The 13470-nt window shown below is 41.7% G+C and overlaps 1 protein-coding gene across 2 annotated transcripts; it reads right to left on the bottom strand.

The window, feature by feature from the left end:
• Nucleotides 1-6726: 6726 nt before the first annotated feature.
• Nucleotides 6727-12115, bottom strand: LOC309350594 (opsin-VA-like). 2 transcript variants are annotated; one of them, XM_081877559.1, is made up of 5 exons: nt 11233-12115; nt 10156-10484; nt 9017-9262; nt 7793-7898; nt 6727-7050 (listed from the first exon to the last, which is right to left on the bottom strand). In XM_081877559.1, the coding sequence occupies exons 1-5, from the start codon at nt 11552-11554 to the stop codon at nt 7034-7036; spliced, it is 1020 nt and encodes a 339-aa protein (XP_081733685.1). In that variant the 5' UTR covers nt 11555-12115; the 3' UTR covers nt 6727-7033. The 2 variants fall into 2 exon arrangements, with proteins under 2 accessions (XP_081733685.1, XP_081733684.1); XM_081877558.1 differs by lacking the exon at nt 6727-7050 and having other exon boundaries at nt 7104-7898.
• Nucleotides 12116-13470: the final 1355 nt, after the last annotated feature.

Genomic DNA, 13470 nt, shown 5'->3' with positions numbered 1-13470 from the left:
AGAGGGGCACAGAATCACAGAAGCAGGCCCTGACCTCAAGTAACATCCTCCCAAAAGATTGCACTAACAGTCCCTACAAACTCTATACACATAGGCTTGTCTGCACAGCAGGGGATCCTGCTGTTTTGCAGAGCTCCCTATTATACATAAATGGCTTCTGTGTGCCCGGCCTTAGGCACATAGGGATTGTTCTCACAGTCTAATGAATGTGCGTAACCAGGGGTAGGTTCTCCTGCTGCAACCTTTCCCCCTACAAGCTGTGCAGTCCAGAAAATAAAGACAAACCTGGGCTACAGATCATGCTTTGCTGTGGATGAAACACACCACAATGCCTGGATCAGACACAACTCTAAACTAGGGATCATGGTTTGTTTCCTCCCAGAATGAGCCAGTAGGAGAACAGCAGGTGCAATTTCACTCATGCACACTAACTCTAGCATATGGCTCGCTACGACACATGAACACACCATTAGACAGGCTCAAGAAGCCAATAACTGCTCAGTTTTTCGGCATGATTTTAAATTTTGCTGCTGAAGAAAGTCTAGGTTTGGTGTATAATGATCCTGTTCAGAGTCTTTTAAAGAGAGCGTATATTGAAATCACATCTTTTGACCTTGGACAATTGAATAATACCTCACAAAGCATGAGAAAGGGCACTTAACAAAAGAAATATGACTGTGTTTGAAAGCGCATCTGTGTGAACGAATGAAATCAATGTTTGAGCTGGAAAAGCATATTTCTACAGGTTCATAAAGCACCAACACAATTAATTCTCACTTTACATGTTCTGCAGAAGAAAAGCAATTATTTACAGATGGTTAGCTATCATTTTAATCAGAAACTAACATTATTTCAAAAGAAAAGTAAATTTCTGCCTGCATAACCCATTTCCTGGGTTTTCAGGAAATGAATGAACCCAATAACATGACACAACATCAGTGTCAAAGCAAAACCCACTCATATTTGCAAACACAAGAAATGTCAGGTTTCATGCATGGAGGCACACTGCTAATATTCTTGTAGCACTCTTTTGTTGCTATGAAGCTGATCCATATGCTTGCCAATTTTAAATATCACCTCTCAGAAAGGAGCCTTTGCAGTCCTATGTGCCATCTGCTGCTTGGGATGGATGACGGCATACATTTCAGTATTGTGTGTGTGCATTGTGTTATATATATATATACATACACATACACACACACACACACACACACACACACACACTGTGGGGGGGGATGAAGTGAAGGAATATCTTTATCAATCTTTGTTTACCTGTATCCTTTAAGATGTTATCAAAAATGGGAATTTTGTAGCCTTTATTAATAAGACTTCAGATCCATCTGTTAACAGTGTAAGTTTTTTTATTCTATTCGATGGGACTTAAAATTGGCTGAATTGTACCCTATTTATTGATTTATAAATATTGTAACAAAAGTTGGGTGCCACCCCCACTCTACCGAGTGGTAGCAAGATTGTGTGTGTGTGAGGCACTCAGTTCCTATGGGGAACTGAGACACGGCTTTAAGTAATGTGATCCATTTACCTGTTTGCACCCTCAGCCTGCATGGAGGGAGTCCAGATCTTACAGCATAGTCATTTCAAGAGGGGCTTGTCCCCCACAGCGATGCAGCCCTGGAGTCAAAGGCATCTCTCCCAGACAGCCTTCAGACAACCTGCCTATGATGGATCCGAATCTTTCTTTTCCCCCTTCTTCCCAGCACACCTTACTCTCTCTTTTCCTTGGAACCCACACCCCATCACCATAGCAACCTGTCACCGTCTGGTTTACAGGCAATCGAAGTCCCAGCAGGGGATATCAGGACCGGGGGCAAGATGGTGGGGTGGGAGCAGGAACAGGGGTCCAGAAGCCAGGAGTCAGGAAGCCAAGAGCCCGAGGGTCAGAGAGCTGGGAGTCAAGAAGCCAAGGGTCCGAGGATCAAGAAGCAAGGAGTCAAACACAGCAAGGCAGGGAACGTGTTGCTACATGTAGCAAAGAGCCAAAGGGAAATGCTGACCTTATATCCCTTCCCTGCTCTTGCCACCAGGTGCTGTGAGTTACCAATCAGCCTCACCTGTGCAGCCACACCTTGCCTCTTCAGAGCAAACTTAGGAAGGCCCCAGTCCTGCAAAGTCCTATTGGTCACAGGGCCTGGCTCCTGCACACACACCTGACACAACCTCTGTCTGCCGAGGTCCAGGTTCTCAGGTGTGGCATCAACCCCTTTTGCGTGTTCAGACCCAGAGACCTTCCCCCTAAATAAAGTCACACTTGACTCAAATTTTAGTTTTGGTTTTTGGCAGAATTTAGGCCACAACTTTATTGATTACAGAAGATGAGTGGATGCATATGCTCTGGTTCAACTAGCTCCCTGCACCCTTGTAGACAGCGCTGACCCAGGGCACCAGCATAGGTCAGCCAAGGGTGAACACCTGGGAAGGTGAACAGCTGAGAACAGACTATGTTCACCACCCAGATGTCCCCCTAGACTCAGGCACAGGCACAACCACCTCTTGGGGTTTGACCAAACCAGTTGAGTTCCTGGATTCCTTTAACGGAATACCCTTCACGTAGGGATGGTGAGACCATTCTCCCATCCGTATCACCTGAACCAGTGCCTATCCGCAACCTTACAAGCTGTGACGATTTGCTACACGGCAGGCGAAACCCAAATGGCAGCAGCCAATCAGCCAAGTGGGGAAAATTCCTGCTGTGCCCCTGTCCCAACAACAGAGAACACCCAACATCACACAAAGGTCAAGTGCACAAGCCCTAAAAGTAGGGAGAGGTGGGCGGGTGTTCCGAATGCAAGAGCCAAAAGAGGAAGCTCTGGGCACATGCATGGGTATATATAGGTCCCTCAATCCGTTTGGACTGCGCCCCATTGGCCAGATGAACCTAACATCGAGGGATCTACCAATTGGGTGTTGTGGATGTCCGGTCTCACCCACCCACAACACAGGAGTTCGGTCTCCAGGTCTCACCGCAACATGTGCCCTCTTTTAGGGAGGACACAATTTGTCATGTTAATGGCTCTATCCCAGGTGAGGACCTGGGTTGGAAAGGAAGCTTGGCCTATCCTTTTCCACCAGCCTGCAATCTTCCCTTCAATACTCCAAGTAACCAAAATCCTACCATTTATTATCTAGATAAACTTGTTCTGCTCTGTCTGATAGCACTCACCATATTTTTGTCAAGGTGGAAGGATTGGAAATCTTCATGAAGCTTCATATTTGAAACCCTGTTGCACATGATCTTTGACATTTTGCTTTAGAAAGCAATACTGCTCACAGATTAGGAAATACAAATCTTCTCCCAGATTTCTGTTTAATTGAAGTTGAAAACTCTCAGCCATAAAGGTCAGGGGGATGCTGAAGAGCAACAATGTTTTGAATGATGGCAGTGTTTTTGAATTTCCACTTTCTCCCATTGCCACTTAAATAAGTTGGTAATTCAGCATTTTTCTGATTTGCTAGCATGCCCAACTGGATGATGCTAAAAAAAATCAGGTATGCTTATCTGTGCAGGAAGACTGCTTCTGGGTCTGTGGTGAGCCAGACCACCACCTACCAAACAAACAAACAAGGACATAAGCATGCAGTACAGATACTCTTTACTTCAGCTCAGATAAGGCTGCTGAACCATTTTCTTTGCTTCTCAGTTCGTGTCTGCAACAGTTCAAATCCAATCTGGTATTCAGCTGTGGTGGCTGGTGCTCATTAGGTATGTCAGAAAGTCGGAAGGGTTCATAAAGGTTTTTCTAATCACATTCTCAGAGGGTCACTGCTGGAAGTGTGGGAAAGGAATAAAAAATTGTTGGAGCAGAAAACGCCCTGGTGGTTATCACCAATAGACATTTTAACAATTAAAAAATTAAACATCGAGGGGGAAAGATGGACATATGAAGATTTACTAACCAAAACAGAATCCGGGTGGAGGATTAGACCTTATGAAGAAATAAAAAGCAAGCTGACTGGCTGGATTCAATACCATCAAATTAATTCAATGTGGAGGGAAGATAATAAGATCGGAATAAATGACAAGAAATCTAGATTTCAGATTGAAATAATAGAAAGTAAAACAAAATTATTATCAAAAATGTACAACCAGTTGCTTGAGTGGGACACCAAGGACGAGGAAGTAAAGGAAGTGATGGTGAAGTGGGCGGTAGACCTAGGGTACAACATAGAGTTTGACAAATGGAAGGCATTGTGGTGTAAAGATATGAATTTTTCAGCATGCACGACACTAAAGGAAAACATGTATAAGATGATGTACAGGTGGTACATAACGCCAGTAAAACTACATAAAATGTATAGAACGGGCGATAAACTGTGTTGGAAATGTAAGAGCAAGGAGGGCGATTTCATTCATACGTGGTGGACGTGCGAGATTCTCAAAAAATTTTGGGAATCCATCTATAATGAATTAAAAAAAATTCTTAAATATACGTTTGTTAAAAAACCCAAAGCCTTCTTGCTGGGGATAATTGGTAAGGATATCAAAGAAGAAGATAGAACCTTTTTTTAATATGCAACGGTTGCCGCCAGAACCCTCATAGCACAGTACTGGAAAACACCAAAAATCCCAACACTAAAGGAGTGGCAACTTAAACTATCCGATTATTTGGAGTTGGCTAAATTGACACAGAAAATAAGAAATCAAAGAAGCGCAAAATTTAACAATGAATGGAATAAATTTAGGATATATATGGAAATAGAGACAAGGGGAAAATCAAAATGTTGATCAGAAACACATATGTACTTACAGAAATCACAGTAGGCATGAGATAACGCTTACTACGTAAAAAGTTTTATTAAGGAATAGACACAGCAGATAGATAAACAAGGCAATATTTTCCGAAATCGAGATAAAGGGAAGTCGATCAATGTTATTTAAAGTTGTATGTATTTTGTGTTTTTCTCTTTTTTTCTCTTTTTCTTTTCTTTTTTTTCTCTTTTTCTCTTTTTTCTTTTTCATTTTGTCTTTTGTACGTTTGTGAAATATATTTATGTCAAAATTTAATAAAAAATTTTTTTTTAAAAAAGGTATGTCAGAAAGTCAAGAGACCAACAGCAGGTGGTGCCAGAACCAAGGACAGGTAGAGCCAACTAATCTTGTTTTGTCCCCATCCTCTTCCCTGTTGAATTCTACAAAGGCAACAGAGATTCTGAGGAAGAGGATGCGGACAAAACAAGCACTAGTCAAAGACCCCTCTATTTTTCTCTGGTCCTTTAGTCATAATTTCCTCATCAATTTTATCTGGCGTTTAAGATCTTCACGCCATTTAGGTCTCTTGTTTTTTTACGATCATTCGGGTTTGTTTTCTTATCCATTTTCTTATTATGGCAACTGTGCTCTTAGAATTTTTATTAGCAGACGAAATAAGAAAAGCTACAATAAGTAAAGAAAACGTTGTTTAAAATGCAGGTCTCCTGATGTCACTGACATTTATGACATCTGCGCACTCTCAGCTGAAGATTTTGGAGAGCTGGCTAGGCCTTTGCTTTTTCCAGAACCTTCCTAGGAGTTTTGTTTTGTTTTTGCCTATCATCCAGTTGCCTAATCGTCACCCCACACCCCCTCTCCCCCACCCCCGGCCCGGCTTCATGCTTCCTGCATTTCTCAGAAATCAGAGCCAAGAATACAATCTAATGCTGGGCTCGGACTTGTGCCATTTTAATGTCAGGTGAATTTAATGTCAGATGTATGCATGGAATATGATGGCTAGGGCCCAAAGCTGTTTAGCATAAAATAAAATCGCCTTTGTGACTGCAAAGCTCCTACCACGTGAATGGAAGGCTCTCCTGTACCTGTGAGGGTGGGTCGGTATCAGCTATTTCTCTGCTCCAATATCTTATCCCTGGTGCCACATGAAAAGTTGCTCTGGAGAATCTCCTCATCACCTGGAGCCCATTTTGGGCAAGCAGAGAGAGGGGACTGTCAACATGTATTCTCTGTGTTCCTTCCTCTTACACAGTAAGTTTTGGATCCAATTCTCTGCAGTTAATTATTTTTTTATAAAACGTTGCTGCCTGGTTCTGTTCATACGCTGAGCTTCAACCAGTTGCAGGAACATTTTTTATAACATCTTTGTCGGCTGCATTAAAGAACAGATTATCAGACTCCACAGCTGATGTTTAACTTAGTTAATCAGGGATCACGTCCTACTTGCATAAGCAAACCAATTATACAAGCTCACTGGGCAGAGAAGCTTTCCTATCAAGTATCCCCTGTGAACGGATACAAAATAATGTGAAAGCAACAGATTAGAGATATTGGGAACACTCTCTAAATTTAAGCTCTTTCCCCGGATATATCTTTATGCCAGATCAGCCCGGTTCAATTTACCTTTCAGTGTCCTGTTCCAAGTTGCAGAAATCGCAGAAGAGTAAAGAACGTCAGTATATTTTTTATAAAATGTAAATGTAGAAAAGGAAGCTCTGGTGACAGCATTTAATAGCATTCACCTCTTCTGCTCCAAAGAAGGACTGATCCAGATTGTATTCACAAGGGGTTGCATTTTTCTGAAAGCTGACCAAACCTTTCAAGTTGCTTTGACTTTGGGGCCAGGAATCAGACCTGAATATTAAATTGCCAGATGGAAGCTCTTGATTTAACTACACAACCATGCGTGGTTTAAACAGGGTTGCAGAAGCATCAAAACTTCCTTTTGGGGGGTGGGAATCCTTAATGGGAGCGATGCAAATAATTGCCCAGGGGTTGGTCTTGGCATGCTCAGTTCCTCTGGGGTGCTAACCAACTGCTTGGGGGGCAGGAACAGGAAGGGGGGGGAGTTTCATGAAGTGGGTAGAATTCTGAGCAAAACACACCATGTTGCAACATTTTGTTGTAGGTGCCATTTGGTGCCAAATATTGCATGATTCATAGCTGATGGTTTCATAAGTTAGTAATAATGTGTATCGAAACCAACCTTCCGGTATCAAACTTGGCACAAGGCTAGTCTGCACAAGATAATGCCGTGAAGACCATCACTTTTATAGGTTTGACTCTCCTCCCATCTGTTGCTTTCCTTCAAACATCATGGAATACTACAGAAAAAAACATGACCATATTTTTTAAAAGCAGCACAAAGGGGCAATGACAGAAAGCAAACCACAATCACTGGGGCATTTATTCAGGTTTCCTTTCTCCAGTTGTCTACAATATGCCTGCCACAAGTGCACAAGATGAATGGGACATTTGCTCCAGTTGCCAGCTCACATAGGAGTTGTCAGCTGTTGGATTCCAGCTGCCTTCTGGGTGCTAGACAATAGCGGTTGGTTGCCCTGCATACCTTCACATTGCCTAGCTACTATAACATGCTTTCTGCTTCCTGAACCTGACAGTAAAGGTGGCTGGATGGAGGGGGAGAGCACACTCGGAACAGGAGAACAAAACTGAGTGGCAGAAAACTTTGGATGAAAGGTTCATAGGCAAGGATAGTTCCTTTGCATAATCATTTAATCAACAATGGAGGAAAAGTTTGTTGTTCACAATTTAGATACCCAACCCTTTTCTCATGTGTATCAAGTAAACTCATTGTTGTTATATATATATAATCAGAGAATATTTGGTGTAAGCAAGACTTTTCTGACAATAGCAAGTGAAAACTGTGTGAAGCCATTCATCATAAGCAGCCCTATGGACATTTATTATCTTCTGGCATGGATCATTTACTAACAAGACACTGAAGAGGAGCTTCATTATGTTTCCTGGAGAAAAAGTGCACAAAATGTTGTAAAATGCAGCCAATAGAACTACATCAGACTGGAGTCACTTGGTTGATCTTACAAGGAGTTTTGGATTCAGCTGGAGCTGCGGATGTCGAAATCTCTTCATCTGGTTTTGCCAGAACAACTTGGCCACAGGTTATAAATTCAACCGCGCACTCACGAAACTGCAAAAAGAAAAAAAAGAGGAAAATCAATATGCTTGTGCTTTGTGCTGTCACAGTGAGATAGCATTACTTTCGGGTATAACCCTAAATTAGATTATATTCCTCTAACAGGGAACAGTGTACATGTCATCCTGTGGTCTTTCAGCAAGGTTTTCCTATCCATTTTTTGTTCACCAGAGCACAATGCATATGAGCTTCTTTCAGAATTATTGCAAGGCCCTTTCTATTTGGGCTTAATTGTTTGACTCGGGGTGAGGTTCAAACAACTTCCCCTCATGCAACTGAACTTCTCTTTCTGCTCACCTCGTGTACCCCCCATAACCTTCCCAAATCTACCTTGGGGGTTCCCCCCATGCCAGAGCAGGGAATGCAGGAGGGAGGAGAAGGAGAAGTGCTATTGCGTGAGCGGAAGTCACTTTGCTCATGCAATGACTTCACTGGAGTCATCCCAGAGTCAACCCAGCAGTGGCAATGCCAACCATCTGGGGAAATGGTCTAGCAGTGGGGGAAACAACACAAACACAAGAGCCAGTGTGATGTAGTGGTTAAGAGCGGTAGTCTCATAATCTGGTGAACCGGGTTCGCTTCCCCGCTCCTCCACATGCAGCTGCTAGGTGACCTTGGGCTAGCCACACTTCTTTGAAGTCTCTCAGCCCCACTTACCTCACAGAGTGTTTGTTGTGGGGGAGGAAGGGAAAGGAGAATGTTAGCCACTTTGAGACTCCTTAAAAGGGAGTGAAAGGCGGGATATCAAATCCAAACTACTCTTCTTCTTCTTCTTCTTCTTCTTCTTCTTCTTCTTCTTCTTCTTCTTCTTCCTGCTACTGGATCCAGAAATCCTGATGCATGAGCAGACCCAAAAGAGGATTCTGCATGTGAAAGTGTACAAATTGCCTTTTGCCCAGTCAGTATGCTTGTGCAAATGTATATAAGGTCTTGCCTAGATAAATAATTTCAAAAATCCTGTTGAGGGACAGGTAGGGGAGAATAGGGTTGCCCAAACAAAGGTTCTATAGCGACTAGTAGATTTGAAGTTGGAAGCCTGCAATTGAATCTACAAAATGAAATTCACTATAAAAGTAACTAGCCCACAAAATATACAAAAGACAGTGCAATACCTGTTTGTTCAAGAAAATGTAGATGATTGGGTTGTATACTGGGCTTGTTTTGGAGAGATATGTTGGGATGGTTGCAGCCAGAGGGGAAATATTCAGGGCTGGGTCAATAACAACAGTAAGAGCAAAGACTGTGTATGGCAGCCAGCAGATCAAAAAAGCCACCACCATCACAAGCACCATAATTACGGCTCGAAACTCTTCTTCTGGATTACCTTTTCCTCCCATTTCTTCAACTTTCTTATTTAGCTGTTAAATCAAATCAACAGCATTAGCCATTCAATAGAGGCATTTATTCAGCTATGTTTGGACTCATACAAATCCTATGTCTACATTAAAGCCTGCATGTTGTACATCTACAAGCTGCATGAATGAAAGCTAATATCTTCCAAATCACCATTGCTCTTATTGCAGTCTGGGCGTCTCTTCTGTAAACCTATATGTATGTCATTGAATTTGTTGTGTTTTGTTCTTATTACGGTTTCATCATTGAGCTTTTAAATGCTGCTGTTATTTTGATTCCGTGCTGTAAATTACTTGGAGGAACTCTAGAAAGCAGAAAAGTTTGAAATAAACACCAGCAGCACATACTAAGCTACTAGGCTTCAGAATTGGCTTTAGCATAAAGGGACGTGATCTTCACATCATTTAACACTTGCTTTGAGTGACAGTTTCTAGACAGGGCACCATTTTGCAGCCCCAGACTGTGTATCTTTTTTAAAAAGAGTTATGCTCTTGAGTTGTATATGTGCATGCACATGATTTTGATTTTTAACATCAAATGCAAAGATAATGTGGCCATAATTGCCTAAACTGCTTTGGTCAAGTCACTCTATAGTGCCTTCAGATGGGAACTCAAACATAAAAGGAATTTTCTGATATTTAAAAAATCTGGCCATTGCTTATATAGCTGTATGCAAGTTTTTTAAAGTCTGCACCATTTTACATGATGACACTGACATTGACCGGATACAAATATGAAAAGAGCCAGGAATCCTATGGGCTTTCATTTAGGCTGCAAACTTGTGCATGCATTAACACCAAGAACAAATTGGCTTGGTGACAGAAAAGTATGGAAGTGGCATTGGCCAGCAAACGGGGACAGAGGTGAAATGGGGTGGAGGAAAGAGTTGACTACTTACCCCACGCAGTGACCTAATGACATTGCCATATGAAAACCCAATGATCAGGACAGGGATAAAGAAGCAGGACAAGAAGTATACAATCAGAAAGCTATAGTTGTTCCAAGATCTGTCTTCCCAGCCAATGGAGCATGATGTCTGGACTCCTTCGGGTCCATAAGAACTCCAACCAAAGAGTGGGACCACAGCCCAGAAGAGACAGAAAACCCAGATGAAACCAAGGAGCTGGTAACCTCTCTTCTTGCTCATCTGGAGAGTTCCCAGAGGCTGACAGACCACATTGTATCTTTCGTAAGCTAAAATGGTCAGGGACCAAAGAGAAACAATTCCTGGAAGATAATAAGAAAGGCAAAAAATGCTAGGAATCATCAAACCACAATATTCCACATTTCAGTACCGTTACTCATATTTCATAGGAAATTCCAAAAAAATGTGAAATCAATGGGATGTACTTTTGCAACCCTATGCACACATATCCGGGAGTAAATTCCATGGGAGTCAATGAGACATACTTCCGAATAGAAAAGTACAGGATAGCACAATAAGTGAGCTTAAAATTTTGGCTGCGCTACCCAATCCTATCTATGTTTACTCAAATGTCTGTCATACTTATTTCAGTGGGACTTACTCTGAAAAAGGTCTGTGTGCTTATACACACTTTGAGCAGTGGTTTAGAAATAACAACAAAATTAGTCATTTGGATTCCAAGCTAGGATTGGGCCAGAATGTTCCAGAATTTTTTAAAAAACTTACCTTTCTTCTTTTTTTTAACTACAAAGCACCTTCATGACCTTCTTTCATTTAGCATAATAAAACCCAAAGATCTCACATCAGTAGTCATTCAAGAGGGAACTAAATGTTTGGCTGTTTATTCTGCTATTGTAGTTTTGATATTGTTGCCAACTTGTCTGTTTAAAGGTATTTTAACTGTAAATTGTATTGTTATTTATCTTTAGTTATTGTTATTTATCTTTGCAAACCCCCTTAAGGGAGTTTGCCATGAAAGGCAGGATATAAATGTATTTTAATTATAATAGCAATACAGCAGCAGCAGCAATATCTAGCTATTTTGCTTACCGAAATAATTGACAGCAAATCCCTGGAAAGTGCAGAACCTCTTTCCCAGGAAGAAATATCCACGGTAGTTTGTAGCTATAACAATGGTGGTCCCACAGAGGGACATCATAAGATCTGAAAAGGAGACATTGAGAATGAATATGTTGATGGGGTTACGGAGCTGAGGATTCTTCAGCGTTACAGCAATAACCAAAAAATTATTAAATATTGAAAATAAAGCATTAATAAACATCAGGAAAGCCAAGACTCCATATCCAGCTCTTGGGAAAATGGTAGGATGCACGGTAATCTCCACAGTTGCAAGAGAACTATCATTCCCCATGGTGGTTAGACACACAGAGAACTACATGTTTTATTATAACACCTAATGCAAACTATGACTCATTTCCTAAATGGATTGGGAATCCTCTAATTGCAGAAATACACACAATTTGTTTTTTAAAAAAACATTTGATGAAGTTAAATCCTAGGATGAAAGCAACAGCTGTCTTTTTTTCTTTCTACCACCGTGAAAGAGTGGTGAAGAGTAACAAAGAAGAGTAACAAACAATTAAGTATTGTAATAAGATTACGCACAGAACAATAGCCGTCTCCAGTTGACAAAATACACCACAGATTAGTTTAGAGGCAACCTTCCTTACACTAATTTTCAAAATGCAATAGAGTATTACTAACAAAGGAAGTGTGGGCAGAGACATCTTCACTGTGACCCCTGGGTATGGCATGGGGGGCAGCAAAGGGGATAACCAGAGACAGGACCAATTTGTTCTGGTTTTCTTCCCCCTCCTCCTGCCTTCCAAAGATACTGTGGAATTTTAAACAGTGCTGTGGTACAATTACTTAGCATGTAACTGAACTCAACCCTGTGGAATACGTCGGGCTGGGAGACTCTGTTTTGACAATCCACCAGCTTTTTAATGTTGTTGTTGTTGTTGTTGTTGTTGTTGTTGTTGTTGTTGTTGTTGTTGTTGCTGCTGCTGCTGCTGCTGCTGCTGCTGCTGCTGCTGCTGCTGTTGCAGGGGAGAGCTGAATTACTGGTCACATTATAAAAAAAAATAGCTTCCTGCCAACCTCCACAAGTGTAAGATGTATGTATTTTAAATGGTAAAGAATAAACCCTGTATTCGGGGCTTAGCTGCTTCACTAGCTTCCCAGCAGGTGGGTCAGTGTTGCTTGCTCTGAAAGACAGGGGTGAGGTGGGAGGATGGTTGGTGCAGTGCAAGTGTACCAGCAGGGCAGGGCCAACAGACCCATGAGGGAGTGAGCAAGCTGCCTCAGGTGGCAGAAGCCCAAGAGACAGCGCTCCTGTGTGTGCCGCACCCCGCCACCACCTGCCACCACCACCAGAGAAGCAGTACCAGCATCAGCACCAGCTTCTAGCAAGGTCTCGAGAGATCTCACTAAAATCTCACAAGAACTTGCCAAGATCTCACAGAGCACACAAGATCTCATGGGATTTCAGCAAGATCTCACCAGAACCCACCATCGTCACCGCTTTGCCGGCACTGCCATGCAACCCACATAAAGGAGGGTTTCAGTGGTGGGGCAGTGTGGTGACAGAATGGCAAGTTCCTGTTCACCTCAGGGGGTGAAACAGGATGTTGTGCCCCCGTGACAGGGGCACCAGATCAGTTCCTTCACAAGTTCACTGAGTTCACTGAGAGTTAGTAATTTGTATATATTTTATTTCTATATTTTATATTCTGATACAGAATTATATACAATCCATTTTAGTAAAAGTTCAGAGGGACTCCAACATCTATTATTAATATATATATATATATATATAAAACCCCACAATTTATACTTGGTGTTTTACTGGAAATGTCAACAACAATCATACCTTTCTGCTCCAGGTACCTGCCAATGATGTTTTAAAGCTCAGGGCCAGTCCAGACACATCTGAAGTAGGTATAACATTTATACAGTATTTATAGAAGCCAGTCACTAAGCAAACAAGCCAGGTGGTTCTGCAGTGGGCAGGCCGCCTTCATAAATTTAACTAGGCTGAGGAGTTACACCATGTACCATACTACACCCAAGTCAAATTCCTGATTTCAAGTGGCTGCGTCTTAAGAGTAGAGGTAGAAGGTCCAGAATTACATGTATGTATCCTATTTTCACGATACCATTAATATATAGGGACTGTCATTTTTAAATATTTACATTTTCATTTGACAAGTTGTTAGATTGTTTTGTGAATGGTTCTTCCTGTAATGATTTTGACATGTTGTTCAA

The sequence above is a fragment of the Podarcis erhardii genome (assembly GCF_964252035.2).
Source record: "Podarcis erhardii genome assembly, chromosome: 10".
Taxonomy (NCBI): Eukaryota; Metazoa; Chordata; class Lepidosauria; order Squamata; family Lacertidae; genus Podarcis; species Podarcis erhardii.
This window is presented reverse-complemented; position numbering and strand designations above follow the sequence as displayed.